Source organism: Macaca fascicularis, chromosome 2, assembly GCF_037993035.2.
Source record: "Macaca fascicularis isolate 582-1 chromosome 2, T2T-MFA8v1.1".
NCBI classification, from domain to species: Eukaryota; Metazoa; Chordata; class Mammalia; order Primates; family Cercopithecidae; genus Macaca; species Macaca fascicularis.
The window spans coordinates 98,584,631-98,610,586 of NC_088376.1; the positions used below are offsets into that span (position 1 = coordinate 98,584,631).

Sequence of the window (25,956 nt, forward strand, 5' to 3'; positions counted from 1 at the left end):
ATCTGATGCTGGAGCCTGAAGTCCACAGGGCAGGTGTTCAGAAAGAGAAGATGGATATGAAGTAGGGGGAATTGACAGCAGATTGGAACCCGCAAGCATGAGCTGAGACCCTACAAGGATGGACCCTCACCCACGTCTGTTTTGGTTGCCTATGGCCTTGCTGGTAAGGGTATCCTGGAGAAGCTGGGGTCCTTTCATTGCTGCTACTTGGAATAATCTTTCTGAGAATCTAGTTCTTAAAAACTGCAGTGATTCCCCAGTACTTTTAGTATGCTATTCTAATCACTACAGCACCGAAGACTCTCAGGCTTTTGCCTGACTACTACTCCGGCCTTATATCTTGTCATTACCTCACCATGCCTCTTCTCACCTCTTCCCTTCCACTTTCTAGTTTTTTCTCTCTCTCTCTCTCACACACACATACACACACACACACACACACACACACACACACACACACAAGCACACACATATAATCTCAATTACAGTAGAAAAAAATTTACCCATAATATTTGGGGCCTGGTTTACTTAAAATTAATGAGAAAAGAGCACTTGAGCAATTTTGTTGTTACCTCCTAAAGCACATAGACAGCAAGAATTGTCACAAATTTTACACTACAAGCCAGATATCTCAAATGTCACATGAGATTTCATTTCAAAGAGTGTTACCCTGTTCTCATCAGAGAGGCTGTCCTCCCTGTCATCACTGATAGGTCCTTGGCAGCCCTGTGATATCTGTTATCTCACACTCAAGCAAATGATTCTTCAATTGTTACAATGCAGAGGATTGAAAAATAGGCACTTATTTATTTATTTATTATCTTTTTGAGACAAGGTATCACTCTGTCACCAGGCTGGAGTGCAGTGGCACAATCATGGCCCACTTCAGCCTTGACATCCTGGGCTCAAGTGATACTTCTGCCTAAACCTCCTGAGTAGCTAGGTCTACAGGTGCATGCCATCATGCCTGGCCAATTTTTAATTTTTTTTTTTAAGAGATGAGGTCTTGCTATTTTGCCCAGGTTGAACTCAAACTCCTGGGTTCGAACAATCCTCCCAACTCAGCACCACAAAGTGCTGGGAATACAAGCATGAGCCACTGTGCCCAGCTAGCTTTTTAAATTTTTATCCCCAACATCTAGCACAGTGCCTATCACAGAGCAGTTACTTCACTCACTGGAGAAGAACTTACGACATTACTTGAATGAAGGAACTTTTTTCTTACCCCCTAAACTCCTGATCCACCGGTCCATGGAGAAGCCCAGAAAGTCAAGCTTCACAGCCTCTCTCTGCACTTTTTTTTTTTTTTTTAAACAGACACTCACTCTGTCGCCCAGGCTGGAGGGCAGTGGCACCATCTCGGCTCCCTGCAATCTCTGCCTCCTGGGTTCAAGTGATTCTCCTGCCTTAGCCTACTGAGTAGCTGGGACTACAGGCATGCGCCACCACACACGGCTAATTTTTGTATTTTTAGTAGGGACGTAGTTTCACCATATTGGCCAGACTGGTCTCAAACTCCGCCCACCTCAGTCTCCCAAAGTGCTGGGATTACAGGCGTGAGCCACCTCTCCTGGCCTTTCTACCCTTTCAAGATAAGTTTTTGTTTACTGTGCTTGGAACATTCAAATGAAGATCATTTCCTAATGCTTTATCCACTGCCGGTGTGAATGCTATTGTTATAGTATTTCTGGAGAGCAATATGGCAAATTATTACAATTATTAATTAATTTTTTTTTTGAGACACAGTCTTGCTCCATCACCCAGGCTGGAGTGCAGTGGCGCAATGATAGCTCACTAAGTGCTCAAACTCCTGTTCTCAAGTGATCCTACCGCCGCAGCCTCTGAGTAGCTGGGACCAGAGATACATGCCTTCAAGCCCAGCTCATTTTTAAAACGTTATTTATAGAAATGAGGTCTTGCTGTGGTGCCCAGGCTGGTCTTAAACTCCTGGCCTTAAGTGATCCACCCACTTTGGGCTCCCAAAGCACTAGCATGAACCATTGTGCCAGGCCTAAGATGGCAAATTATATCAGAAGTTTTAACAGTAAGAATTGCCCTTGACCCAGTAATTCAATTTTTAGGCATTTGTACTAAGCAAATAATTAGGGATATGAACAAAGATCTACCCACAAGAATGTTAATTGCAACATTGTTTGTAATAGCAGAGAATTGGAAACAATCGACCTGTCTATCAAAGACAGTTGGCTTGAAGAACTGACTCACCTGTCAACAGACTATTGTGTAATAATTAAAAATTAAATTGCAGAAGTGGATTATTTCATATGTCAAGATGCTCAGGATCTATTGTTGTATTTTATTTATTTATTTATTTTTTTGAGACGGAGTCTCACTCTGCAGCCCAGGCTGGAGTGCAGTGGCGCTATTCTTAGCTCACTGCAAACTCCGCCTCCTGGGTTCACGCCATTCTCCTGCCTCAGCCTCCCAAGTAGCTGGAACTACAGGCGCCCACCACCACACCTGGCTAATTTTTTTGTAATTTTAATATAGACGGAGTTTCACCATATTAGCCAGGATGGTCTCGATCTCCTGACCTTGTGATCTGCCCACCTCAGCCTCCCAAAGTGCTGGGATTACAGGCGTGAGCCACCGCGCGTGGCTATTGTTGGATTTTAAAAGCAAGTTACCATATAGTAAGTGTACTAATACAGTATTTTTGTATAAAAATGCATGTGATATATGCATAGAGGAAAGTCTGGAAGGACATCCGTCAGCTATTAACAGTGTGGTCAAATATTTTTGTCTTTTTATTTGCTTTTTATTTTTCTATAAGGTGCATATCACTTTGGTAATATTCTTCTAATGAGAAAAAAAGTTTAAATAACTTGTAGTGAATTCTCTAAGCCCTCCACCCAGCTCCATTCATAGTCATAAATACTTTTGGAGCAAAAGAAAGAAGAAAACAATGACCAATTACTAAGATTTACTGTTGGCTGGGCGTATATCACATACATGATCTCATTTAGTCTCGTAAATATGCATGTTGTCGCCATTTTTACTGATGAGAAAACTGAGTGTCAGATAAAATAAATGGTAGCTGTGCCTGAAGTCACACAGCTAGTAACAGATCTCATCTAGCAGGTCTACCCAACTACAAGCTCCAGCCCTTTCCACCACAGCACACAGCGGAGGGCTCTCCTGAGAGCACCTACCTTTGAGACCATGGTCAGCACTGAGAAAGGTGAAAATAAATCAGTTCCCAGGGTCATTGTCCTCTGATGTAAGCCCACCAGAGGCCAGGGACCTTTGCATTAGCAGAAGCTAGGTCAAAGCTGCGGGGGTGTATATTGGCTTGTAGTTAATGGATAACAATATATTTGTCTGAGTATTGACCCATGATGAACAAGAATAACCAATATCATGCACTCACTGTAAACACCTGGCCAGAGAGTCTTGGGCTCAACTCCTGGCTGGATGTGTGGTCTTAGGCAGGTAATTCATTTTCTCCAGATTTTGGTTACATCATTTCAAGAAAGTAGGATATGGTCTACTGACTCTCTAAGGACCCTTCAACCTCTAACACTTTATGATTCTTTGATGAGTTGCAGATATACACTTTTCTCTTTATCCCTAAATATCTCAGGGTCTAACTTTCTCTTACATAATCACTGCATAGTTATCAAACTCACAGAATTTAACATGTATACATTATTACATAATTTCCATTGCATTTACAAAATCTGCCAACTGTCCCAATGGTGTTCTTTAGAGGAATTTTTCCTTCTTATCTCAAGATCCAATCCAGGATCAAACTGATCGCATGTTGCATTTAGTTACGTAGTCTCTTTAGTCTCCTTTAATCTAGAACATTTCTTGAGGCTTTCTCTCTCATGAATTGACATTTTGGAAGAGTACAAGCTAGTTGTCTTGCAGAATGCCCTTCGACTGGGTCTGTCTCATCTTTCCTCATGATGAGTGTAGGTTACCTGTCCCCTCTGGAATACCATAAAAGTGATGTTGTGTCCTTCTCAGTGCATCGCATCAGGAAACACATGGTATCTGTCTGGCTTGTTACTGGTGATGTTGATTTTGATTATTTGGTTAAAGTGATGTCTTCCAGGTTCCTTTGGTATATAATTATAATTTCTCCCTTTACAGTTATTAAGTAATCTGTGGGGAGGTACTCAGAGACTATGTAGATAACCTCTCCCATTTCAAATTTTTACTCCGTAGTTTTAACATACATTGATGATTCTTGCCTGAATTTGTTATTACAATGATGATTGCAAAATAATGGTGATTTTCTAACTGTAATCTCTTCTATATTTTGCAATTGGCATTTTATCATAAGCAAACAGTTTATCTTTTTTTTTTTTTTTTTGAGATGGAGTCTTGCTCTGTTGCCCAGGCTGGAGTGCAGTGGCATGATCTTGACTCACTGCAACCTCTGCCTCCTGGGTTTAAGCAATTCTCCTGCCTCAGCCTCCCAAGTAGCTGGGATTACAGGCGCCCACGGCCAGGTCCGGCTAATTATTTGTATTTTTAGTAGAGACAGAGTTTCACCATGTTAGCCAGGATGGTCTCAATCTCTTGACCTTGTGATCCGCCTGCCTCGGCCTCCCAAAGTGCTGGGATTACAGGCGTGAGCCACCGCGCCCGGGCCGTTTTCCTTCTTTCTTATTCTGTTGGTATCGGTATGGACCCATAGTTTGCTATTTTGTTCAGTGGATTGTAATTCACTACTATCATTATTTGTTATGATGCTCCGATTGTCCTAGATTTCACAATGGATTCTCTTCAAGTGGTTTCTTTTTACATGGACTTATCATTCTTTGAGTCCTTCCTCACCTTCTGCACAGGATCAACTTATACTCTCCCTTTTCCTGGAATCAGTCATTTCTTCAAGGAGATTTGGTTGCTTTTCATGGGGAATCAGATTTAGAAACCAAGTTCTGATAGTAAGTGGGCTTATTGGTACTGGAATATTCTCGCTTCTAGGCCTTCTCAGGGGACAAAGTTGGAAAGAACAATAATTTCATATGGGTTCATGTAAAATTATGGTTTCATTCTGCTACCTCTAGCACCAATCCAAGATTCCAGAGTTTCTTGTCTTCTCTCATTGTCACTCTCTCTCACAGTGAGAATCCTGGTTTTCAAACAACAATATTAATTTGCTCAAGATTATGATACACATAAATAGTTTTAGGAATTGCTACACCCATTCCACTGTGGAAAAACAAACCTACTAAGTAGATTCCAAGACTTGTTTCCATTTCTTTTTGTTATTGTTGTTGTTCAGACTGATGATATATACAATTGTCCCTTGGTATCTGTGGGGGATTGGTTCCAGGACCCCAAAGGATAACAAAATCCGGGAATGCTCAAGTCCCTTATATAATATGGCATAGTATTTGCATATAACTTATGACATCCTTCCATACACTTTAAATCATCTCTAGATTACTTGTAATATCCAATACAACGTGAATGCTATATAAGTAGTTGTTACACTATATTGCTTTTTAATTATTTGTATTGTTATATTGTTTTTTGTTTTTTTTAAGTGTTTTCATTGGTTGAATCCAAGGATGTAGAACTTACAAATATGGAGGGCGACCGTAATCAAAGAATTGTGTACAAAAGTTACTTGGATCAGTTTTCTTTTTTCCCCTTTCATTGTGTCTAGTATTCATTTGAAACACATTTAGGCTCATTTGTTTCTGTTTGTCTTTTAGTTTCCATTCCCCTATCTTTGTTCACTGATTTTGTTTTAAATATATAAAATACTAACATGATTCCAAAAGTCAAAATTAAAGAAATACTCTGAGCAGAGTATTGGAAATTTTGAGTAATTGTTTCTTTTACTCATATTTAAAATTCACTTTTAATTATTACTAGATATACCTTCCTTCAATAGGATTTAACGAGATCACCATTGAACATACCTCCTCCTTGTTCCATTCAATTTTGGCTGTCCCCATATACTTATTTTGTTGTTGAGACAGAGTCTCGCTCTATCATCCAGCATAGAGAGGTATGATCTTGGCTCACTGTAACCTCTGCCTCCTGGATTTAAGCGGTCCTCTAACCTCAGCCTCCCGAGTAGTTGGGACCACAGGCACAGGCCACCACATCTGGTAATCTTAAAATTGTTGTAGAGATGGGGTCTCCCTATATTTCCCAGGCTGGTCTCAAACTCCTGGGCTCAAGCAATCCTCTTGCCTCGGCCTCCTAATGTGCTGGGATTATAGGTGTGAGCCACTGTGCCCAGCCCCCATATACTTTTGTTTTTTCTTTTTCTTTTTTCATTTATTATACTTTAAGTTCTATGGTATATGTGCACAATATGCAGGTTTGTTACATATTAGAATGGCGATCGTTAAACAGTCAGGAAACCACAGGTGCTGGAGAGGATGTGGAAAAATAGGAACACTTTTACACTGTTGGTGGGACTGTAAACCAGTTCAACCATTGTGGAAGACAGCGTGATGATTCCTCAAGAATCTAGAACTAGAGATACCATTTGACCCAGCCATCCCATTACTGGGTATATACCCAAAAGATTATAAATCATGCTGCCCCCATATACTTTAAAAAAAATTATTGATGTTTTTATTGAGTTTTATTTTTTCAATATTTATTTATTTTGGACATAGGAGGTACCTGTGCAGGTTTTTCACCTAGGTATACTCTACCTAGATAATGAGCATAGTACCCAATAGGTAGTTTTTCAACCCATACCCTCTCCCATCCTCCCCACTCTAGTAGTTCACAGTGTCTACTGTTACCATGTTTATGTCCACGTGTGCTCAATGTTTAGTTCCCACTTGTAAGTGAGAACATGTGGCATTCGGTCTTCTGTTCCTGTGTTAATTCACTTAGAATTATGGCCCTCAGCTGCAACCATGTTGCTGCAGAGGACAAGATTTCATTCTTTTTTATGGCTATGTAGTATTCCATGGTGTATATATACCATCTTTTTAAAATCCATTCCACCACTGATGGGCACCTGCGTTGTTTCCATGTCTTTGCTACTGTGAATAGTGTGGTGACGAACATACAAATGCGTATGTCTTTTTGGTAGAGTGATTTATTTTCGTTTGGGTACATACCCAGTAAGGGGATTGCTGAGTCAAATGGCAGCTCTGTTTTAAGTTCTTTGTCAAATATCCAAGCTGCTTTCCACTGTGGCTGAACTAACTTAACATTCCCAGCAATAGTGTATAAGCATTCCCTTTTCTCTGCAGTCTCACCAGCATCTGTTGTTTTTTGACTTTTTTTTTTTTTTTTTTTTTTTTTTTTTTTTTTGAGACTGAGTCTTGCTCTGTTGCCGAGGCTAGAGTGCAGTGGCACAATCTCGGCTCACTGCAACCTCCGCCTCCCAGGTTCAAGCGACTCTCCTGCCTCAGCCTCCTGAGTAGCTGGGATGACAGGTGTGCGCCACCATGCCTGGCTAATTTTTGTGTTTTTAGTAGAGGTGAGGTTTCAACATGTTGGTCAGGCTGGTCTCGAACTCCTGACCTTGTGATCTGCCCACCTTGGCCTCCCAAAGTGCTGGGATTACAGGCATGAGCCACCGCTCCTGGCCTTGACTTTTAAATAATAGTCATCGTGACTGGTGGGAGATGGTATCTCAATGTGGTTTTGATTTGCATTTCTCTGATGATTAGTAATAATAAGTACTTTTTCATGTTTTCTTGGCTGCTTGTATGTCTTCTTCTGAGAAGAGTCTGCTCATATACTTTGCCCACTTTTTAATGGGGTTTGTTCATTTTTGTTTGTTGATTTACATTCCCTGCAGATTCTGGATATTAGAATATGCATATTTTACATATTGTCATATGCATAACTTGTGAATATTTTCTCCATATCTTTAGGTTGTCTGTTTACTCTGTTGGTAGTTTCTTTTGCTGTGCAGAATCTCTTTAGTTTAATTAGGTTCCACTTTCAATTTTTGTTTTTGTTGTAATTGCTTTTGGGGACTGCCAAAAATCCTTTGCCAAGGCTGACATTTAGAAGGGTATTTCCTAGGTTTTCTTTTAAGATTTTTATAGTTTGAGGTCTTACGTTTAAATTTTTCATCCATTTTGAGTAAATTTTTGTACCCATATACTTTTATTTCTTCATCAAAACTTCAAAAATATCCAATATTCGGGACAAATCCAGGAAAGAAGCAACTGAACCATAGCTGAGTTTCCACTGAGAGAAAATGTGCCAGAGCTGTGACCTCTCCATGAGGATACGGTTTGCTGTTAGATCCTCACTCTGTTAATTTGGCAGATGTTATCACATGTGGGGTATTTGAAAGGACACATGCTTTGAGGTGACACGATTGTCAAGTAGCATGAAGACACCTCCCAACAAAGCCTCATAGGATGAAATGTACATACCTCACACTTAGCACAGTACCTGGCATACAGTAGGCAGGCGGTGGTGTTTCCTTCTTTGGTCAGGGTATGGATAGTACTGGTTATGATGGAATTTGGCAATAAAACTACCCATTGGGAGTGACACCCATAAGAACCAGCAGCACTGTTTGAAGCAGTCCATCTACAGGGTGGCTGCACTCTCTGAATTGGCTTGTAAAGATGTTGATTAAGTAATCTGGGAAGAGCCCAGGTGTGTCCAAGGTGTGGGGCAGCTTCCGAGAAAAAGACTGTACCTAATTATAGCTTAGCCTTCTGCTTATCACCCTGCCTTCAATTCAGGATTCAGGGTGTATGCCCAGCACTGGAGTCCAGCTAACCACCTGTATTGTTACCAGGTGTTCTGAAGTGACGATGCAATCTGTTTGCAGGCTATAAAAGGACAATCAGAGAGGAAGAACTTGTCAGCATTTGTCCAGCCCAGCTGGAGAGACACTAGGAGAGGCATCGGTCTCCAGTACAAATTAACAAACCGGCTTCTGGCTTATACATCAGTTGCGTATGCATAGGGTCAGTGTACTCGCCCCCAGACCTGAGCAACTCTGGCTCCTCAGGAACCCTGAAGGCGTGACTGGCAAAGCTGAGGCCCTGGCTCAGGGGCTGCTTCCCTGAAAGGACTGTGCCTACGGCATCCTTGACATCTTTTCATAAACCAGCACAACTGTGAGTATGAGATATGGCTTGAAGATCCTACCTGCCCCTTCTTATCTTTTAGAATTTCTTCGGTGAAGTACTAAGGGCAAACTGCATGCCAGGCACTTAGTGTATAAAATCCCCCCTGGTCTTCACGTCCATCCTGTGGATTAGCTGTAGCCTCAGAGAATGTGAGAAAGCCATCCTTGGACACAGCTGATGAGTGGCAGAGCTGGGATTTGAACCCCTGTGCTCTTAGCCATACTGACATAGGGATTCGTGGAGGAAATCCCACTTTTGATGCTATAAGGCAGATTTGCCCTAAGAATATTTTTGATTCTGAAAATTTTTTTGATTTTTGACTCTAAACATTTTGATTTTTTCCATACATTGTCTAAATATGGTTGATAAAAGTAAGAGAGAGAGGGAGATTCCAAACATAGGATACTTCAGGAAGGAGTCAAGGACAAACTGCCAAAAGGCAGCCCTGAGGCTAGCAGGTGGATTGGGAGTAGCAAATACTATCTAATGACAGAGGAGACAGCTGCAAAAGTTGCAAGGACATAGAAAGTAACTGATGTGATTTACAGTTTTAGCCTTTACAGCTCCTGCAGGAAAAGTAACGCTCTGTTAGATACGCTCCCTGCCTTGTGCCTCAGGCATACTCTGTTCTTCCTTCAAGCCCCAGAGTGAATGTTACCCCCTCTAGGAAGCCTGTCTGGACTTCCCCAGCAGCACTAGTTTCTCCCCCTGGTGCATTCCTAGCATCCACACCTTGAGGGCAAGAACCATGCCTTCTTCTCTGAAGCCATGTAGGTTGGATGCCAACCCTGACTGCAAGAGCTCAAGCAGGCAATGTAACCTTTCTCTTCCTCAGTCTCCTTATCTGCACAATGGGAATAATAATGGTACCTACAGGCCTCGGTTGGTCATAGGCTTACATGAGAGAAGGAACACACAGTGTTTAGCACAGGGCTGTGCACAGACTGAAGCATATCAGTGTCATATGTAGTGCTGGGCCTTGGCAGTTGATGGAGTAGATGTTCATTCAGTGTTTGTGGAAGGAAGAAAAGATAAAGGGAGGAAAGGGAAGAGAGAGAGAAACACACCAACTAGCCGCAGAGACCGTCATGAACCAGGCAGCACCCACCTGGTATTTTGGAGCCATGGCTGCTGTCCAGTTTTGCTAAGTACACACCCCGTCTCCTTAGGCCAAGACTTGGTACCTAGATTTCTAATTCTCTGGATGCCTAATCATGTGTGCTGTGTGTCTCCCAGCTCTGCAGCCAACAATGTCTCACCTGTCTGATCTCTCCTTGTTCTCAAATCAATCATCCTAAGTCACCGCCCTGGATCACACCTGTGTCAGGAGGTGGGCAGGCCAGGAAGCCCCCTCCTTCTCCCTCCTCACTCAAGGAAAATCAGCCTTGTTTATCCCAACCTGGTTCACCTGGAGATGCATCCATTCAAGTGTAACCAGAAAAAGGCCACTGGCAGAGTCACATAAGAATCCGCACTGTGGGAGACAAAGTGAGGACCACAGGGTACAGTCACAGCACTGACAGCTGTCCTCGGACATTGTCTCTGGACGTCCTGTGCACCAAGACTGTGCTAAGCACCTCTGCATACTTCGCCTGTGATAAGTTCGTATTGCAACCTCAGGAGATGGAGACTCCTTTTTACACGGGAGGAGCCTGAGGCTCCCAAGAGCTAGACCTGGGCTGTCTGATAAGGTACCCACATGTAACTCTTGAGCATCTTAAATGTGGTTAGTCCAAATTGGGGTATGCCATATTGTGAAACAAAGAATGTAAACTGTGCCTTTCATAATTTTTATGTTAGTCACATATTGAAATTATAATATTTTGGATTGATAGGTTAAGCAAAATATTGTTAAAATTAATATCATCTGTTTCTTTCTGCTTTTTGAATGCAGATACCAGAAATTTTAAAATTAAATATGTAACTTGCATTGTATTTCTATTAGACAGCACTGGATTCGACAAAGCCTAGATTGATCTATCTCCACAGCCTTGTTTTTCACTCCTGTGCTGAAACTAAACTTTCATGCTGGTACTAAAGTTGTTCCCATATATGATGGGAACCAAACACAAGTGTACCTGGGTTGGGCTTCTAGGGAAAGAGGAACTCCATTCTCCTTCTACAGGCGGGTGCAACTGTGCATGTATACATATGCTGGGAGTGCCATTGTTGTATAAATAAGGAAACAAAATGCTGTGTGGCACACCCAGTGTCACAGGCCCTCTGACCGTGCAGTGGAAGAGGTGGAATTTAAACCCAAGACTGCCTGACGCCAAAGGCTGGACTCTTCCCCTGCTTCCTCTCCCGGAGTTCCCACACTCCACAGCCTAGGAGGAGGCTGACTCAGGTTGTTTGAGACTGGGTTGAAACCCAGGTGCATAAGTGGTGGTGCACAAGTTCCATGTTAATGGATCTTTTTATCTGTTTGAGTCCTGCCTTTTATTTTAGTTGCACTCATGGCCTTCACCTATATAAGTCTAATATATTCCTCAGGCCCCAGACCATTCTCCTCCTCTTTGTTCTGTGTCCTCAGGCCCCACATCCTTCTGCACATAGCTCAAGTTCAATTAATGTTTTTCTCCTCACTGGCTGAAGCTAAGCCTTTGTTGTGCCCCAGAATCTGAATGTCTGGTTTCTGTACCCATTTTCCTAGTATTGTTCCTGTTTGAAAACAATGCCTACGGCCCACATCCATGGAGCTGGGATCTTTAGATTTGGGTTTTTCAATCAATCCTCAAAAACTATTTGCCTCCAGAAATTAATTAAGACTGTGCCTCAGTTAGTTTTGTGTAGTTATAACAGAATATCACAGACCAGGGAATTTATAATGAACAGAAATTGCTTTGGCTCAAGGTTTTGGGGACTGGGAAGTCTGAGATCGAGGGGCTGTACCTGGTGAGAGCCTTCATGCTGCATCATAACATGGTGGAAGGCATCACATAGGTGAGAGGAAGAGAGAAGGGGACCAAACACATCCTTTTATCAGGAACTCACTTCCAAGATAATGGCATATTCTATTCATGAGGGTGGAGCCCTCATGAACAAATCACTTCTTAAGGGCCCCAACTCTCAACACTGTTACACTGGGGTAAAGTTTCCAACATGTGAACTTTGGGGACATATTCAGACTGTATCTAATTATTCTTAAAAGTTTTATTAACCCTCAATTCCCCCCAGAATCTTATCTCAGTTCCTGGCGTTTGTGGAGTTGCTCAGTAAGTGCTTGTTGAGGTATAAGTAACTATCAGGATTACACAATAGCCACCACTGTGTACCAGCAAGCACACAGAGGGATGCAGCAGTTCCTAAACTTATTCGAACACAGAATCCTTGGGCGGGGACAGGAAGAAGGAAGAAGTGCTAGCAGTAGGGAGAGAGTTAGGGAGTGGTTACTCATCTCATGGACTAGGGCTTTATAGAATTCCTTCCGTGATAACCTCATCTAGAGGCTCCTTTCCCATTTTGTCTCTTTTCTTTCATGACAAACTACTGCTGATATGTGTTTTTTGTTGAAATAGAAAGTTTTTAAAAGATAATTATCTTTTGTATGGTCCCAATAAGTAGAACCTTTCTGAACCACAAATAGAAGCTAAAAAAAAAAAAAAAAAAGGCAACAGTCCCAACCAATGTGTCGCCACCCACCCACCCTTCAGTATCTTTCTTTTAGCAAGAGTATGGGGTTTTAGTCTCCTAATGAGTTTGCTTGCATACATATGCATAAAAGGAAGAATAGGCTTGAAATATGATGTGAGAACTTTCAATATCTCTTTGACTTTTTCTTCTTAAGTAAAGTCATTGTTTAAAAATAACCTAAATGATGATAAGTGGAACACTTTCCACTCAGATGGCCGAAGTGCTTAACGAATCTCAACTGTGCTTCTGGCAGATGACTGAGGGGTTCCACCACCTTCCTGATCTAACAAGGGCTTTGCACACAGACTGTCAGCCAGGAAGTCTGAATTCACCAAGCACCACTGGGGCCTGAGAAAATTATTAGAGTGGCCACGGAGATCTCCACAGCAAAGATGCTAGGGGACAGGGGAGAATGGGACAATCCTCCATATTCCTATTCAGGAGGGGATCTGCAAATCAGAATATAATCATAATAGCCTTGAAAAAATGTTATGATTTCTCGGGAAACAGTTGGGAAACTTAAATTTGTTTGTATGCACAGTTTGATATGAGGTTGCTCAAGGGTCTAAGGTTAGAATCATTGGCAAATTCTATCCAAAGTACTTTCTTAGGAAAATCCAAGTCCAGAATTCAAGGTCAACTTGTTTAGCTTTTCCAGTTATAAAAAGAACTGCTCAAGTCTGCCTTAAAGAGCCTCACAAGCTGGCCAGTCCCTACAGCTCCACAAACTGACCCATCCTGGGCCTTGTTCTCCACAGAATGGGTCTGCCCCTTCGCCTGGCACTCTGCACCCTCATCCTGTGCTGCGGAGCAAGGTCTCCGCCCCTGCCGGTCCTCAACCCCTGGGCTCTGCTCTCCCGAGGCTGCAATGACTCAGATGTGCTAGCAGTTGCAGACTTTGCCCTGCGGGACATTAACAAAGACAGAAAGGACGGCTATGTGCTGAGTCTCAACCGAGTGAACGATGCCCAGGAACACAGACAGGCAAGTAATGACGGTCCCCACTCGGGCAGGGATGTGGGCAAGCTGGAGAGACTGGCCAGGGTGAGGGAACCCAGAGACACATGTTGGCAGGTGTTTTCCGTATTGGAAGCCCTGCCAAGAACACTCTGTCATCCTCTGCCAGGGTCAGCGACAATGCACTTATTGTTAATAAAAACACATGTTAACAGTGATCCTACTCTGACACTTGTGTCAGATTCAGCAGTTTACAGGGTATCTCCACAAACATCCTTTGGCTTTCCCATAAAGCAGGGTTTTTTGTGTGTGTGGTCTTTCTCGGTTTCTGCTTCCTGTGAAATGTGTTGTATTTCTCTACCCTTCCCACAGGATGACCTGGGATCTCTGTTCTATCTCACACTGGATGTGCTAGAGACTGACTGCCATGTGCTCAGTAAGAAGGCATGGCGAGACTGTGGAATGACGCCATTTTATCAATCGGTGAGTGCTTGTTTTTATAAACCATTAAGGGCCCTATGGAAAGCAAGTAAGTGCCCTCTTTCTACAGGGTAAAGGGTGCTCAATGTCTGCCATCTTTTAAATGGCCCACTTTATAATCTCCTGGCAGGTGCCCATGAGCTTATTCTAATGCTCTAGACAGAACAAAGTATAACTCATGAGAGGGGTTTCTGAGAAGTCCCACTGGGGTCATGCAGAACAGAATGGAAAAGTTGCTCCCAAGTTATTTGATTTTTTTTTTTAACCTCCAAGACCTTCCGTTAGGCTCTGAACCAGTGTTTAAATTGTGAGAAAAAGACCTGAGGTGTGAATATTCTGGACTTGGGGTTAATGTAGACTGCAGAAGTGATGGAGGTAGAGCTTTGTCTATTTGTTTTATTTTCCTTTGTTTTAATAAACACCGATGCCAGGTTTGAGGGGAGGAAAATGGATGATATGCAGTATGAAAGCTCTCAAGGGTGCCATGTAAGGATTTCCTGGAACCACAGAACATAAAGGGCCTCAGAATTAATCTTTTAAAGATGATCATAGAAGAGACTTGAAAATAGATAATCCATTTCATTTGATTCTTAATTATCCTGGGAAGATTTTCATTAATTGATATAAAACTTTACAACATGAATGCAGGATAGTGATATAAATGTTTAGAAGCAAATTATATGATCAAGATATTTTTCCTAATCATATAACCTCATCATGGTCAAACTGCACCCACCTTGATTTTGAAAAGTGAATATCCTGTTGTGAATTATACTTGTTATGGTGACACTAGCTACTAAAACACACACACAAAAAGTGTATACTGACTCTAACATGATAGAAGTCCATTTCTCATGCATGGAAAGTTGAAAGTAGAAGTTCCTGATTAGATGGGGGCTTTGCTCCAGGGGTAATTTGAGATCCAAGTTTATTCCACACTGTGGCTCTAGACTCTGCCAGCCTCAGCTCATGACTTCCATGGTTACCTGCTCATGTGTATCAAGCTGTGCACAGAGAAAGAGCGTTGAGAACAGAGACAACATGGGAGACCCTTATGAGCCAGATCTGGAAATGGTTACACCTCATTTCTGCTCACCTTCCTGTGGTTAGAACTCAATTATACACAGTCACACCTGTTGGGGAGGCTGGGAAACATATTCTAGCTGTGTCCTAGGAAAAGGTTAAACAGTTTGATCATCAACTGCAGTTCCTCCCAGCCAAAACCACGGAATTCGTTCTTAAGTTTCTAATTACTTTAAAAGAAAATGTCTGACTTTAATTTTGGAGGTATTTTTAAAACTCATAATTGCATTCACTATGTCATAAAATGTATTTGTTGGTTTCAGGTTTATGGTCAATGCAAAGCAATATTTTATAACAACAAACCAAGTAGAGTTCTCTATTTAGCTGCTTATAACTGTACTCTTCGCCCAGGTAAGCAATCACTATGATTTTGTTAGTTTTAATAAAGGATGGAAAAGAGTACTTAACCAGGTCTTTGCCAAGAGTGTGTAGGGTATCTCTCATTCTTATTTGCTGTTTATTCTTAATGCCAATTTCTTAGTATTTCCAGTACTTACCTCCTTACTGAAGTTCATCCTATATTGCTCCTCTTCCCACAGTATATCTTACTCAATTACCTCTACATTTATATGCTGCATCAGATCTTACATTTTCAGTCCGAAATAAATGGTATAATTTCTATGACTGTTCCTCAGGCTTCCTTTCTGACTATCTCTGCCATTATTTCCCAGACTACACCAACTCTACACTCCATTCTACTGGGTGCCACACTGTTTTCTGAACATGCACTGCACTTTCCAGTCTCAGCGTCTTGCTTGTGCCTCTCCCTCTGCTGAGCATGCCCTCCCCAATGACCTCTGACCTTGGAACATACCTATTCTTTAAGGACCACCACCGCTTCTTCCATAGTGTTCTCTATTCTAGAAAGGAATGGTGCTTTTGTAATCTGCATTCCTATACAACTTTGTCTAAACTACTCAGGGAACACATAATGCACCGCCTTGATTTGGGGGTCGCATATCTTATATCATGTAGAATAGTTTCTCCTTTCTTCCTCCGGCTGCACCCTTCCTCAGTTCCCACCAAGTAGAAGGTGTCAGTAATGTTGTTAAGTAAATAATTGGACTAGAAATGAAGCTGAAACTTAATGACAGTTGAAATATGCACGTGCATTCATTTGGGACCTTCCTTTTTTCAAGGGAAAGTCTTTGGAAAGAGAGCATTCACAGTGCGGGAAAACAGAATTTGGTCCCCTGTCGAACAACTACGTGTGTGTCGCTCCCCTGGTGGATCCCGTGCAAGTGTAGATTCTGATTCCATAGGTCTGGGTCAGGGCCTGAGATCCTGCATCTGTAATAACCTCCAGGAGATGAGAATGCTGCTGGTTGCTTTGAATAACAAGGCAAGCGAGCAAACATTTTGTTAGGCACAGTTTAAGATTCCTGGTTGTGAAGGCAAGATTCACCTAAAATAAATTAGGACAGCAAATAGCAAACAGTCTCAGGACTTAAATGGAAGTCATAGGCATCAGAGCTACGGAAGATCAGGAAGTGACAGGTGGTGATGATTCAGGAGTGACAAGCTGTGGATGTAAGTCCCCCATTATCTCCACCAGTCCTCAAGTGCATGCAGATAAATACAGAATTACTAAAAACAATGTGTTTGCTCTGCAAAAGCAGCTTCAAGATAAATTCTGTATCCTGACTTTCACACTAGGCTTGCTGCCCTCAGCTCCTCCCAAACAGAAATCTGGCTGTGCTTGGGGTGATCATTCTATCCAGTCACACAATGACTTGATCAATTTTGTTTTCAGGCTCACTTGCATTTTTCTTCTTAAAAACAAAATTATTTATTTTTATTTTTTATTGATAAATAATAGTACATATTTATAGCATATATAGTGATATTTCCATATATATACTGTATTGTGATCAGATTAGGTTATTAGTATATCCATCATCTCAAACCTTTATGACTTCCTTGTGTTGGGAATATTCAATATCCTGCTTCTAGCTATTTGAAATTTTATCTTATTGTTAACTGTAGTCATCCTACAGTGGTCTAGAACACTTGAATTTATCCCCCTATCTAGCTGTAACTTTGTATGCTTTGACAGATCGCACTTGCATTTCTAACCAAACAGGGTGCGCTTCCACCTTCTACTATGTCTTTCACTTATCCATACATTCTACAAGCATTTACTAAGCACTTCCTATGTATCAGATATGATGTTCAGTGTTAGGAACTGCAAGGTAAATAAGGTATGGTAGTAATGAACTCCCAACCTCTGAAGACACTCAGTCTACTTTACAGAGTCAATAATGAGAAAAGATATTGAACTAGTTGGAGGAAAAGGTCCTATTTTAATATACTATATTACGTGTCTTTGAACAAAATTCTCAGAGTAAATGTATGTGAGACGAAAACTTTGTTTTGGTCTCTTTTTTAATTATGAAAGTAATACACGGTCATTACAGAAAACACTGCTGACAGCTAACTTCTATTCCAGAAAATGTCTTCCTCGCCCCATCCTTACCTCTTTACAGTCATATGATTTTTTGAAAATTAATAATATTTTAAAACTTATATTATTGGCATCAACAGTTTCAAAACCAAAGATTCACAGGACATGCCCTGACTGCCCAGCACCCACATCCACTGACCTTTCCAGTGACGAAGTGCTGGAGGCTGCCACTGAGTCTCTTGCGAAATACAACAATGAGAGCACATCCAAGCAGTATTCTCTCTTCAAAGTCACCAGGGCTTCTAGCCAGGTAAGGCTAAACTGCTCAAGCCAATTACACAGTGTGTCTCATAACTGTTGCTGTAGATTCCTAAGCTGGGAGGAGAATGTCAAGGCCCTTATTTTGATTAGAACCAAAATACCTTTCTCTGCTTTCCCCACTTTGATAGACCTGATGCCCACTCTATCACGCTTCAGTTTCTAAGTGATTCCATGGCATTTCTACAAGAGTCAGGTGGCTTGATTTTGCTTCCCTAACCTTAAGGCAAGAAGAGAAATGAACTCCTACTCTCCTTGGGGGATTGTCCATAAGTTTACCACTTACTGCTGTATTCTCAAATGTGACTGATCATGGACCACTTTACAACATCACTTTTACTCTATTTTAAGGCCTAGACTGGGTGTTGAATTTTATGGATTAGAGAAAATGAAGGCTCATTTGTATTTAAATTATGTTGATTTCTTTCCTTCTTTCTCTCTCTCTCCCTCTCTGTCTATTTCTTTCTTTTTACCTTTTGAGACAGAGACACTCTGTCACCCAGGGTGGACTCAAACAGTCCTTGTACCTCCGCCTCTCAAATAGCTGAGACTCCAGGTGCATACCACCACACCTGGCTAATTTTGTATTTTTTGTAGAGATTGGGTATCACTATGTTGCACAGGCTGGTCTCGAACTCCTGGACTCAAAACAATCCACCCGCCTTGGTCTCCCAAAGTGCCAGGATTACAGGCATGAACCACTGTACCTGGCCTGATATTTCTTTCATAAGCAGAAAAATTTAAAAGATAATTCTACATGAGGAAAAATAAATCAAAAGAAGGTGTTTAGGGCCCATTCAAATCTTAAAGAAGGGAAGAAAGGTGTGAGATTATGTTTTTTTAATAACTAAATCATGGTACATGGTTTGATCAGTGTGGGGATTTGCAGAACAACAGATATGTGCCTTGACAATGCCTCTGGTGATGTATTGTTTCTGTAGATATAATGCTGTCAAACCTGAGTCTTCTCCCCAGGCAGAAATGTTTGATTTTTACATCTCAGCTCTTGTCTCATAACAGTGGGTGGTTGGCCCTTCTTACTTTGTGGAATACTTAATTAAAGAATCACCGTGTACCAAATCCCAGATCAGCAGCTGTTCACTTCAGTCCTCCGACTCTGTGGTGAGTTTTCCTGAATGTCTTCATAATTTGAGTGTTCACAGATCATCTCTAAGTGTTTGTGGAGCATAAATTACATATGAGGTGTCATAAGGCATGAGATGCTTTTCTTCCCCTCAAGGAGCAAGTTAGACTAGTTAGAGATTAGACAGATCCAGACTGCATTCAATTGTAAGTGCAATTTTCATCAGCAGTTGCAAAAGTGATTATATAGAGCTGTAAAACACAGACATCTCAGTGATGGGTAATGGCCCTGCTTTGGTCTAATGCAATCCAGTTACGTTTGTAATACAGCATGGTGTTCCATTCCTTGGACCACTCTTTAAGAAGGACAAAATCAAATAGGCCTTCATTCAAAGAGGCATCCAAGAAGGAAAGTATGCCTTGAAGCCATCTGAAACACAACTGGTGGGAATTTAACCTGGCACAATGTGTTGGAGTGCAACTGGGCAAAATGCACCAAGAATACTTTCCTCTCATTTACTTACAGTAACAGCTTTATTAAGAAATAATTCATACACTGTAAAATTCATCCATTTAAGGTGTACAGTTCAGCAGTTTTTAGTATGTTCACAGAGTTGTGCTACCATCGCCACTTTCTTATTTTAGATATTTTCATCAGCCTCAAAAGAAACCTCATGCCCACTAACAGTCATTTCCCATTGCCACCTTACCAAGGCCCTGGAAACCACTTACCTACCTTCTGTTTCTATGGCTTTGCCTATTCTGGACATTTCATATAAATGGAATCCTACAGCATATGGTCTTTTGATTCTGGCTTCTTTCACTTAGCATAGTGTTCTCAAAGCTTCTCCATCTATAAATAGATATAGTTTTACCTCTTCCTTAGCAAATAATATTTTATTGCATGGATATTGTTTATTGTTTATCCATCTATCAGTTGATAGATATTTGAATTGTTTCCTGCTATGAACAAGTGTACAAGTTTTTATGTACACATATGTTTCCATTTCTCTTGAGTATATACCTAGAGTGGAGTTTTTGTCATATGAAAAACAACAACAACAACAACAACAAAAACCCTCCATGTTTAACCCTTTCACTGCTATACTGTTTTCCACTGTGACCGCGTCAGTTTTGCAATCCCATCAGCAATGTATGAGGGTTTCAATTTCTCTACATCTTTGCCAACACCTATTATGATCTTTCTTTTGGTTATAGCCATCCTACTGGGCATGAATTGGTATCTCATCATGATTTTTATTTGCATTTTCCTAATAACTAATGATGTTGAAGATCTTTTATTGTGTTTATTATCTATTAGTATGTTTTCTTTGGAAAAATGTCTACACAAATCATTTGCCCACTTAAAATCCAGTTGCTTGTCTTTTCATTGTCGAATAATAAGAGTCTTTACATATTCTGGATACAATGTCCTTATCAGATACATATTTTTAAGTATTTTCTCTCATTCTCTGCGTTGTCTATTCACTTTCTTGACAATGTTCTTTGAAATAGAGAAGTTTTAAATTTTGATGAAGTTCTATTTTTATATATTTTTCTTATTTTGAATGTGCTTTTAATGTCATATCTAAGAAATCATTGCCTAATCCATAATCACCAAGATTTCTATGTGTAAAAATGCAAGGGATCCAGAATGCCAAAATAATCTTGAACAACAACAACAAAAAAAATAGGAAGACATACTTCCCAAACTCAAAACTTACTACAAAACTACAGTATTTAAGAAAACGTCTTGGTGGTATGAGAATGATATGTAGATCAATTGGAATAAAATTGAAAGTAAAGAAATAAGCCCCTATATGTAGGCCTATGACACATTTTGAGTTTTTGTACATGTGTGAGGCAGGGAGTTCAACTTTCTTTTGCATACAAACATACAATTTTTCCAGCACTATTTGTTAAAAAAAATATTCTTTCCCCCATGTCGTTGTCTTGGCATACTTCTTGAAGATCAATTGACCATAAATGTAAGAGATTATTTCTTTAGTCTCAATTTTATTCCATTGATCTACACTTCTAAGCTTATACCGGTATAACACTGTCTTGAATACTATATAGATTTGTAGTACATTTTGAGATTGGAACATTTAAGTCCTCCTATTTGTGCTTCTTGTTCGAGATTGCTTTGGGTATCCTTAATGCCTTGAATTTTCAGGCTGATTTTAGGACCAGTTTGCCAATTTCTATTTTTAAAAAGGCATTTGGAAATTTGATACATTTGATTGTATTGAATCTGTACATCAACGTCAAAAGTACTGTCATCTTAACAATATTAAGTTTTCAAATCCATGAATATGTGGTATCTTTCCATTTGTTTAGAACTCATTTAATTTATTTCGACAAAGTTTTGTAGTTTTCAGTGTACAAACTTTTCATTTATTTTGGTAAATTTACTCTCCGAATATTTTGTTCTCTTTGATGCTAATGTAATGAAACTGTCTTCTTAATTTCATTTTTGGATTGTTCATTGAAAGTGTGTAGAAAGACAATTGATTTTTTATATTGATCTTATATGCTGTAACCTTGATGAACTCATTTATTAGTTCTAATAGTTTGCTAGTGGATTTCTTAGGATTTTCTATATGATCATGTCACCTGGAAAGAGATAGCTTTTTACTTCTCCTTTTTAAATCTGGATGCCACATGTGTTCCCAGCCTCTAGGGCTCACATGTTCAGCACACTCATAAACTCCCTTTGTGATCCACTCTAGTGTCAGCACCAGGTAGGCCTGTGAACTTTGGTAGCTCAGCAAATCCTAGCTAGGGTGGGAGTGGCCAGGTCTCCTTGGTGCGAGTACCTGTAATTTCTCCAGAAGGTTCTCTGAGAGCCCCTCCTCTTTGTGACTTGGTGATGAAGAGAAGGAAAAGGCTGAAGCACCATTCCCCAGACACTTCGTACTTTAATGGATTTTCCCACTTTAAGGAATTTCTAGTCTTTTTTTCATATGCTCTGGAGCTGAGTGACAGAGTAATATTTAGGCAATCTGTTTAAACACTTTTTTTGTGTGTGTGTGGATTTAGGGATACAAGTGCAGTTTTCTTACATGAATATATTGCATAGAGGTGAAGTCTGGGTTTTTAGTGTATCCATCACTCTAATAGTGTACATTGTATTCAGGGTGGGTTTTTTTTGTTTTGTGTTTTTTGTGTTTTTTTTTTTTTTTTTTTTTTTTTTTGAGACCAAATCTTGCTCTGTCACCCAGGCTGGAGTGCAGAGGCGCAATCTCAGCTTACTGTAAACCTCCACCTCCTGGGTTCAAGCGATTCTCTTGCCTCAGCCTCCCAAGTAGCTGGAACTACAGGCACCTGCCACCTCACCTGGCTAATTTTTGTACTTTTAGTAGACACAGGGTTTCACCATGTTGACCAGCTGGTCTCGAACTCCTGACCTCAAGTGATCCATCTGCTTCAGCCTCCCAAAGTGCTGGGATTACAGCCGTGAGCCACCGCGCCCAGCTCAGGATGGTATTTCATCCCTCACCACCCTCCCACCTTTTGGAATCTTCAGTGTCTGTTACTCCACTTTGTGTCCATGTATACCCTTTCTTTAGCTTCCACTTTTAAGTGAGAACATGTGGATTTTGGCTTTTTGTTTCTGAGTCATTTCACTTAGGATAATGGCCTCCAGTTCCATCCATGTTGATGCAAAGGACATGATATCATTCTTTTTTATAGCTGAGCAGTATTCCATGGTGTGTGCGCGCACACACACACATCACATTTTAATCTAATCGTCCACTGATGGACACAACATTGGCTTCACATATTTGCTATTATGAATAGTGCTGTGATAAATATACAAGTGCAGTTGTCTTTTTCTTATAGTAGTTTCTTTTTTGGTGAGGGTCGGGGGATAGATAACCAGTAGTGGGATTGCTGGATTAAATGGTAGTTCTATTTTTAGTTTATTTTTAGGCAAATTTAGTAAATTTTATGCGGATATACTTAAGAGCTCTTCTTTAGAAATTGAGGCAACATTTTATTGTAATATTCTATTTATGCTTGAAAAGTACACACTGTATGACTCTAAAACTCCTCTTCTAGGAATTTACCCTAAGGAAGTAACTAGGAATACATGAAAAGATGTACCTTCAATGTTTAAATAACAGAAAAATTAGATTCAATCTAGCTGTCCAACAAAAGAGAGCTTGTTAAACATCACAGAGGAATACTAGGTAGCCATTCTTTTAAAAACCCTAGAAGACCATTCAATGCCATAAAAGAGTTTTTACAATATATTGTTAAGTGACAAAATAGAGTTATAAAGTAATAAATATAATATGACTATTTTGTAGAAGAAAAATGTATATGCATACGAAAAAAAGATTGGAAGAAAAGAAATCAAATCACTGCAGGTAACAAGTATCTTTCAGGCAATTTACAGGTCTTTATTTTCTTTTATTTATCTATATTCTAACTATTACATTTGTAATAAGGAAACAAAGCTACTTTACTTTTAAGTAAAGAGAAATTTAAGGAGCTGAGAGTGGTTTTGTCTGAGAAGAGAAATCTCAGGTGAAACATACTTAAAGGGCTGCTACATAAAAGATGAAAACACGTTTTCTAGCTGACCCAAGGGTAGAACTAAGGCCAAGAGGTAGAATCTGTATAGACATAACTTTCCACTCAACACAAAGAATTTGTTTAGTAAACAGAGTTTCATTCCTCAAGAAATACGGAGTTTCTCATTATTTGAAGCAATTTAGCCTAATTTGGATGATTTCTTGGTAGGGGTGATCTAGAAAGAATTGACTTAGAGTCTACCCATTACATAGTAGAAGCATAAAAATGTTGATTGGCTGTGTATCTACACAAGCAGAAAGCTAGTTGATTTCCATCTATGATCACTGGTAATACTCACATGACATTGTATTTTCTCTGTCATTTAGCCTGTTGGTCTTTGCAAAGGTTCTCTGATCCGAAAACCCTGGGAAAAACTTGTCTCTGTGACTTGTGACTTCTTTGAATCACAGGTATTTTTCAATCTAATTGCCCGTCTTTCTGTGAAGAAGAGCAGATTATCGATAGTTACCTGCCACTACCTTACCCTCCTTCCTTTGATTTTCCCAACCACCTTGCTCACCACTTTCCGCAGGCTACCCTGAGGCCACACCCACAGGATAGCTAGTCAAAGACCTGTTAAGCCTTGTTTTAGTCACAATATGGTCCTGCAGAATAAGCCAGACAAATTCAGAAACAGAGAACTGCTGGCTTGGATGTGATTCAAGCCTCTGAGACATTAAATTCAGTGTCCCAAAGAAACCTTACCTCAAGCCACAGGGAGAAGTTATTTTCAAGAAAATGTTCAATCCCTTTCCAGAAGTGTTTATTGCGCACTTATTATAAGGTAGCCTGTTACATTTGAGAGGCAGTTTATATTTGAGGTGTATTTGTGCCTGGTATATTTAAGGCAGTTGAAACAGGACACTTGGGATCCAGTTTTGCTCTGGTACCTGTGAGCTATGTAACAGGCACATACTTACCTATTTGAGTTTTAGTTGCCTCATTTATAAACTGGGATTGCAACACTGCATCATTCCAATTCTTGTGAGAAGCAAATGAAAGGACCTGAATGAAGGGTGCTGTACAAGGCCTGGTGCAGAATAAACAATCAAGGAAAGGCACCTGCTGCTGCCACTACTGGGAACAGAAAGATAGCTTGCTGGAGACTTCGAGTGAGTCACTGAACCTCTCTGGGCCATTATTCAGCTCTGAAATTGTGAGACTCACAGTCTCACAGTCAAGTTTCTACAGGTCTTGGTTCCCCCAGCTGTTATCTGTTTTGTTTTTTAACCCTTTCACCAGGAGGCCCATCCCTCTACCCACTCTCCCTTTAAAATGTTCCAACAGAAGGGCACAGATCAGCTTAGGCTGGTACTAGGCATGGGAGGACTTTCCCTGTGGAACTCTGCATTTAAAAATGTTCTCGTTCCAGGCTCCAGCCACTGGAAGTGAAAACTCTGCTGTTAACCAGAAACCTATAAACCTTTCCAAGGTGGAAGAATCCCAGCAGAAAAACACACCCCCCACAGACTCCCCCTCCAAAGCTGGGCCAAGAGGATCTGTCCAATATCTTCCTGACTTGGATGATAACAATTCCCAGGAAAAGGACCCTCAGGAGGCCTTTCCTGTGCATCTGGATCTAACCACGAATCCCCAGGGAGAAAGCCTGGATCTTTCCTTCCTCTTCCTGGAGCCTATGGAGAAGAAGGTGGTTGTCCTGCCTTTCCCCAGAGAAAAAGCACGCACTGCTGAGTGCCCTGGGCCAGCCCAGGATGCCAGCCCTCTTGTCCTTCCGCCGTGAGAATCACACAGAGTCTTCTGTAGGGGCATGGTGCACCCATGAAATGGGAGGCGATGGGGACAATGGACAGAGACAGAGCATGCACACGTAGAGAGTGGCTAATGAAGGACACCTTTTTGACTCTTCTTCGCCTCAGCATGTTGACTGGGATTGGAAATAATGAGACTGAACCCCCTGCTTGGGCTGCACTCTACCCTGTACACTGCCTTGTACCCTGGGCTGCATCCCCTCCTAAACTGAGGAGTCTCATGCCATGGAGAGATGCCTCTCTTATGTCTCCAGCCACTCACTTATAAAGGTACTTATCCTTTCAGCAGTATATGTGTGCTCAAATCTCAGCATGAAAGCATTGCGTGAGTAGAGACAATTCCCTAACACCAGGAGGCATGAGAAACTAATGCCCAGCAGTTTCAGTCCCTAAATTCCCTTTAATTCCAGGACAGGTATTAGCTGCATAGGGCCCATACCATTTCCAAACTTCTACCTCTTTTCATCTGTCTGGAAGTCTCCAGGTCTCAACGGTGGGGTAATTCACTTAGAGCTGGGGGCACATGGAAGAGAAGTACACATGTGGCCTGTGCTAGACACTGTGGGAGCAGCAGACCGTGACAGTT

At 40.9% G+C, this 25,956-nt stretch overlaps 1 protein-coding gene and 1 long non-coding RNA gene across 5 annotated transcripts in view; one reads left to right on the forward strand and one right to left on the reverse strand.

Annotated features, from left to right (window-relative positions):
• Nucleotides 1–1,434, reverse strand: part of LOC135969689 (uncharacterized) — a 50,538-nt gene extending 49,104 nt beyond the window's left edge. The window contains exon 1 of the long non-coding RNA XR_010585068.2: nt 1,226–1,434. This is a non-coding gene — a long non-coding RNA (uncharacterized lncRNA). The remainder of the gene's footprint in view (nt 1–1,225) is intronic.
• Nucleotides 1–25,658, forward strand: FETUB (fetuin B). 4 transcript variants are annotated; one of them, XM_015445630.3, is made up of 9 exons: nt 8,788–9,047; nt 10,296–10,750; nt 13,451–13,676; nt 14,022–14,132; nt 15,476–15,563; nt 17,757–17,926; nt 18,955–19,056; nt 23,928–24,011; nt 24,974–25,658. In XM_015445630.3, the coding sequence occupies exons 3-9, from the start codon at nt 13,452–13,454 to the stop codon at nt 25,340–25,342; spliced, it is 1,149 nt and encodes a 382-aa protein (XP_015301116.2). In that variant the 5' UTR covers nt 8,788–9,047; nt 10,296–10,750; nt 13,451; the 3' UTR covers nt 25,343–25,658. The 4 variants fall into 4 exon arrangements, with proteins under 4 accessions (XP_065396412.1, XP_065396413.1, XP_015301116.2 ...); XM_065540340.1 differs by lacking the exons at nt 8,788–9,047; nt 10,296–10,750 and adding an exon at nt 1–163; XM_065540341.1 differs by lacking the exons at nt 8,788–9,047; nt 10,296–10,750 and adding an exon at nt 3,404–3,450.
• Nucleotides 25,659–25,956: the final 298 nt, after the last annotated feature.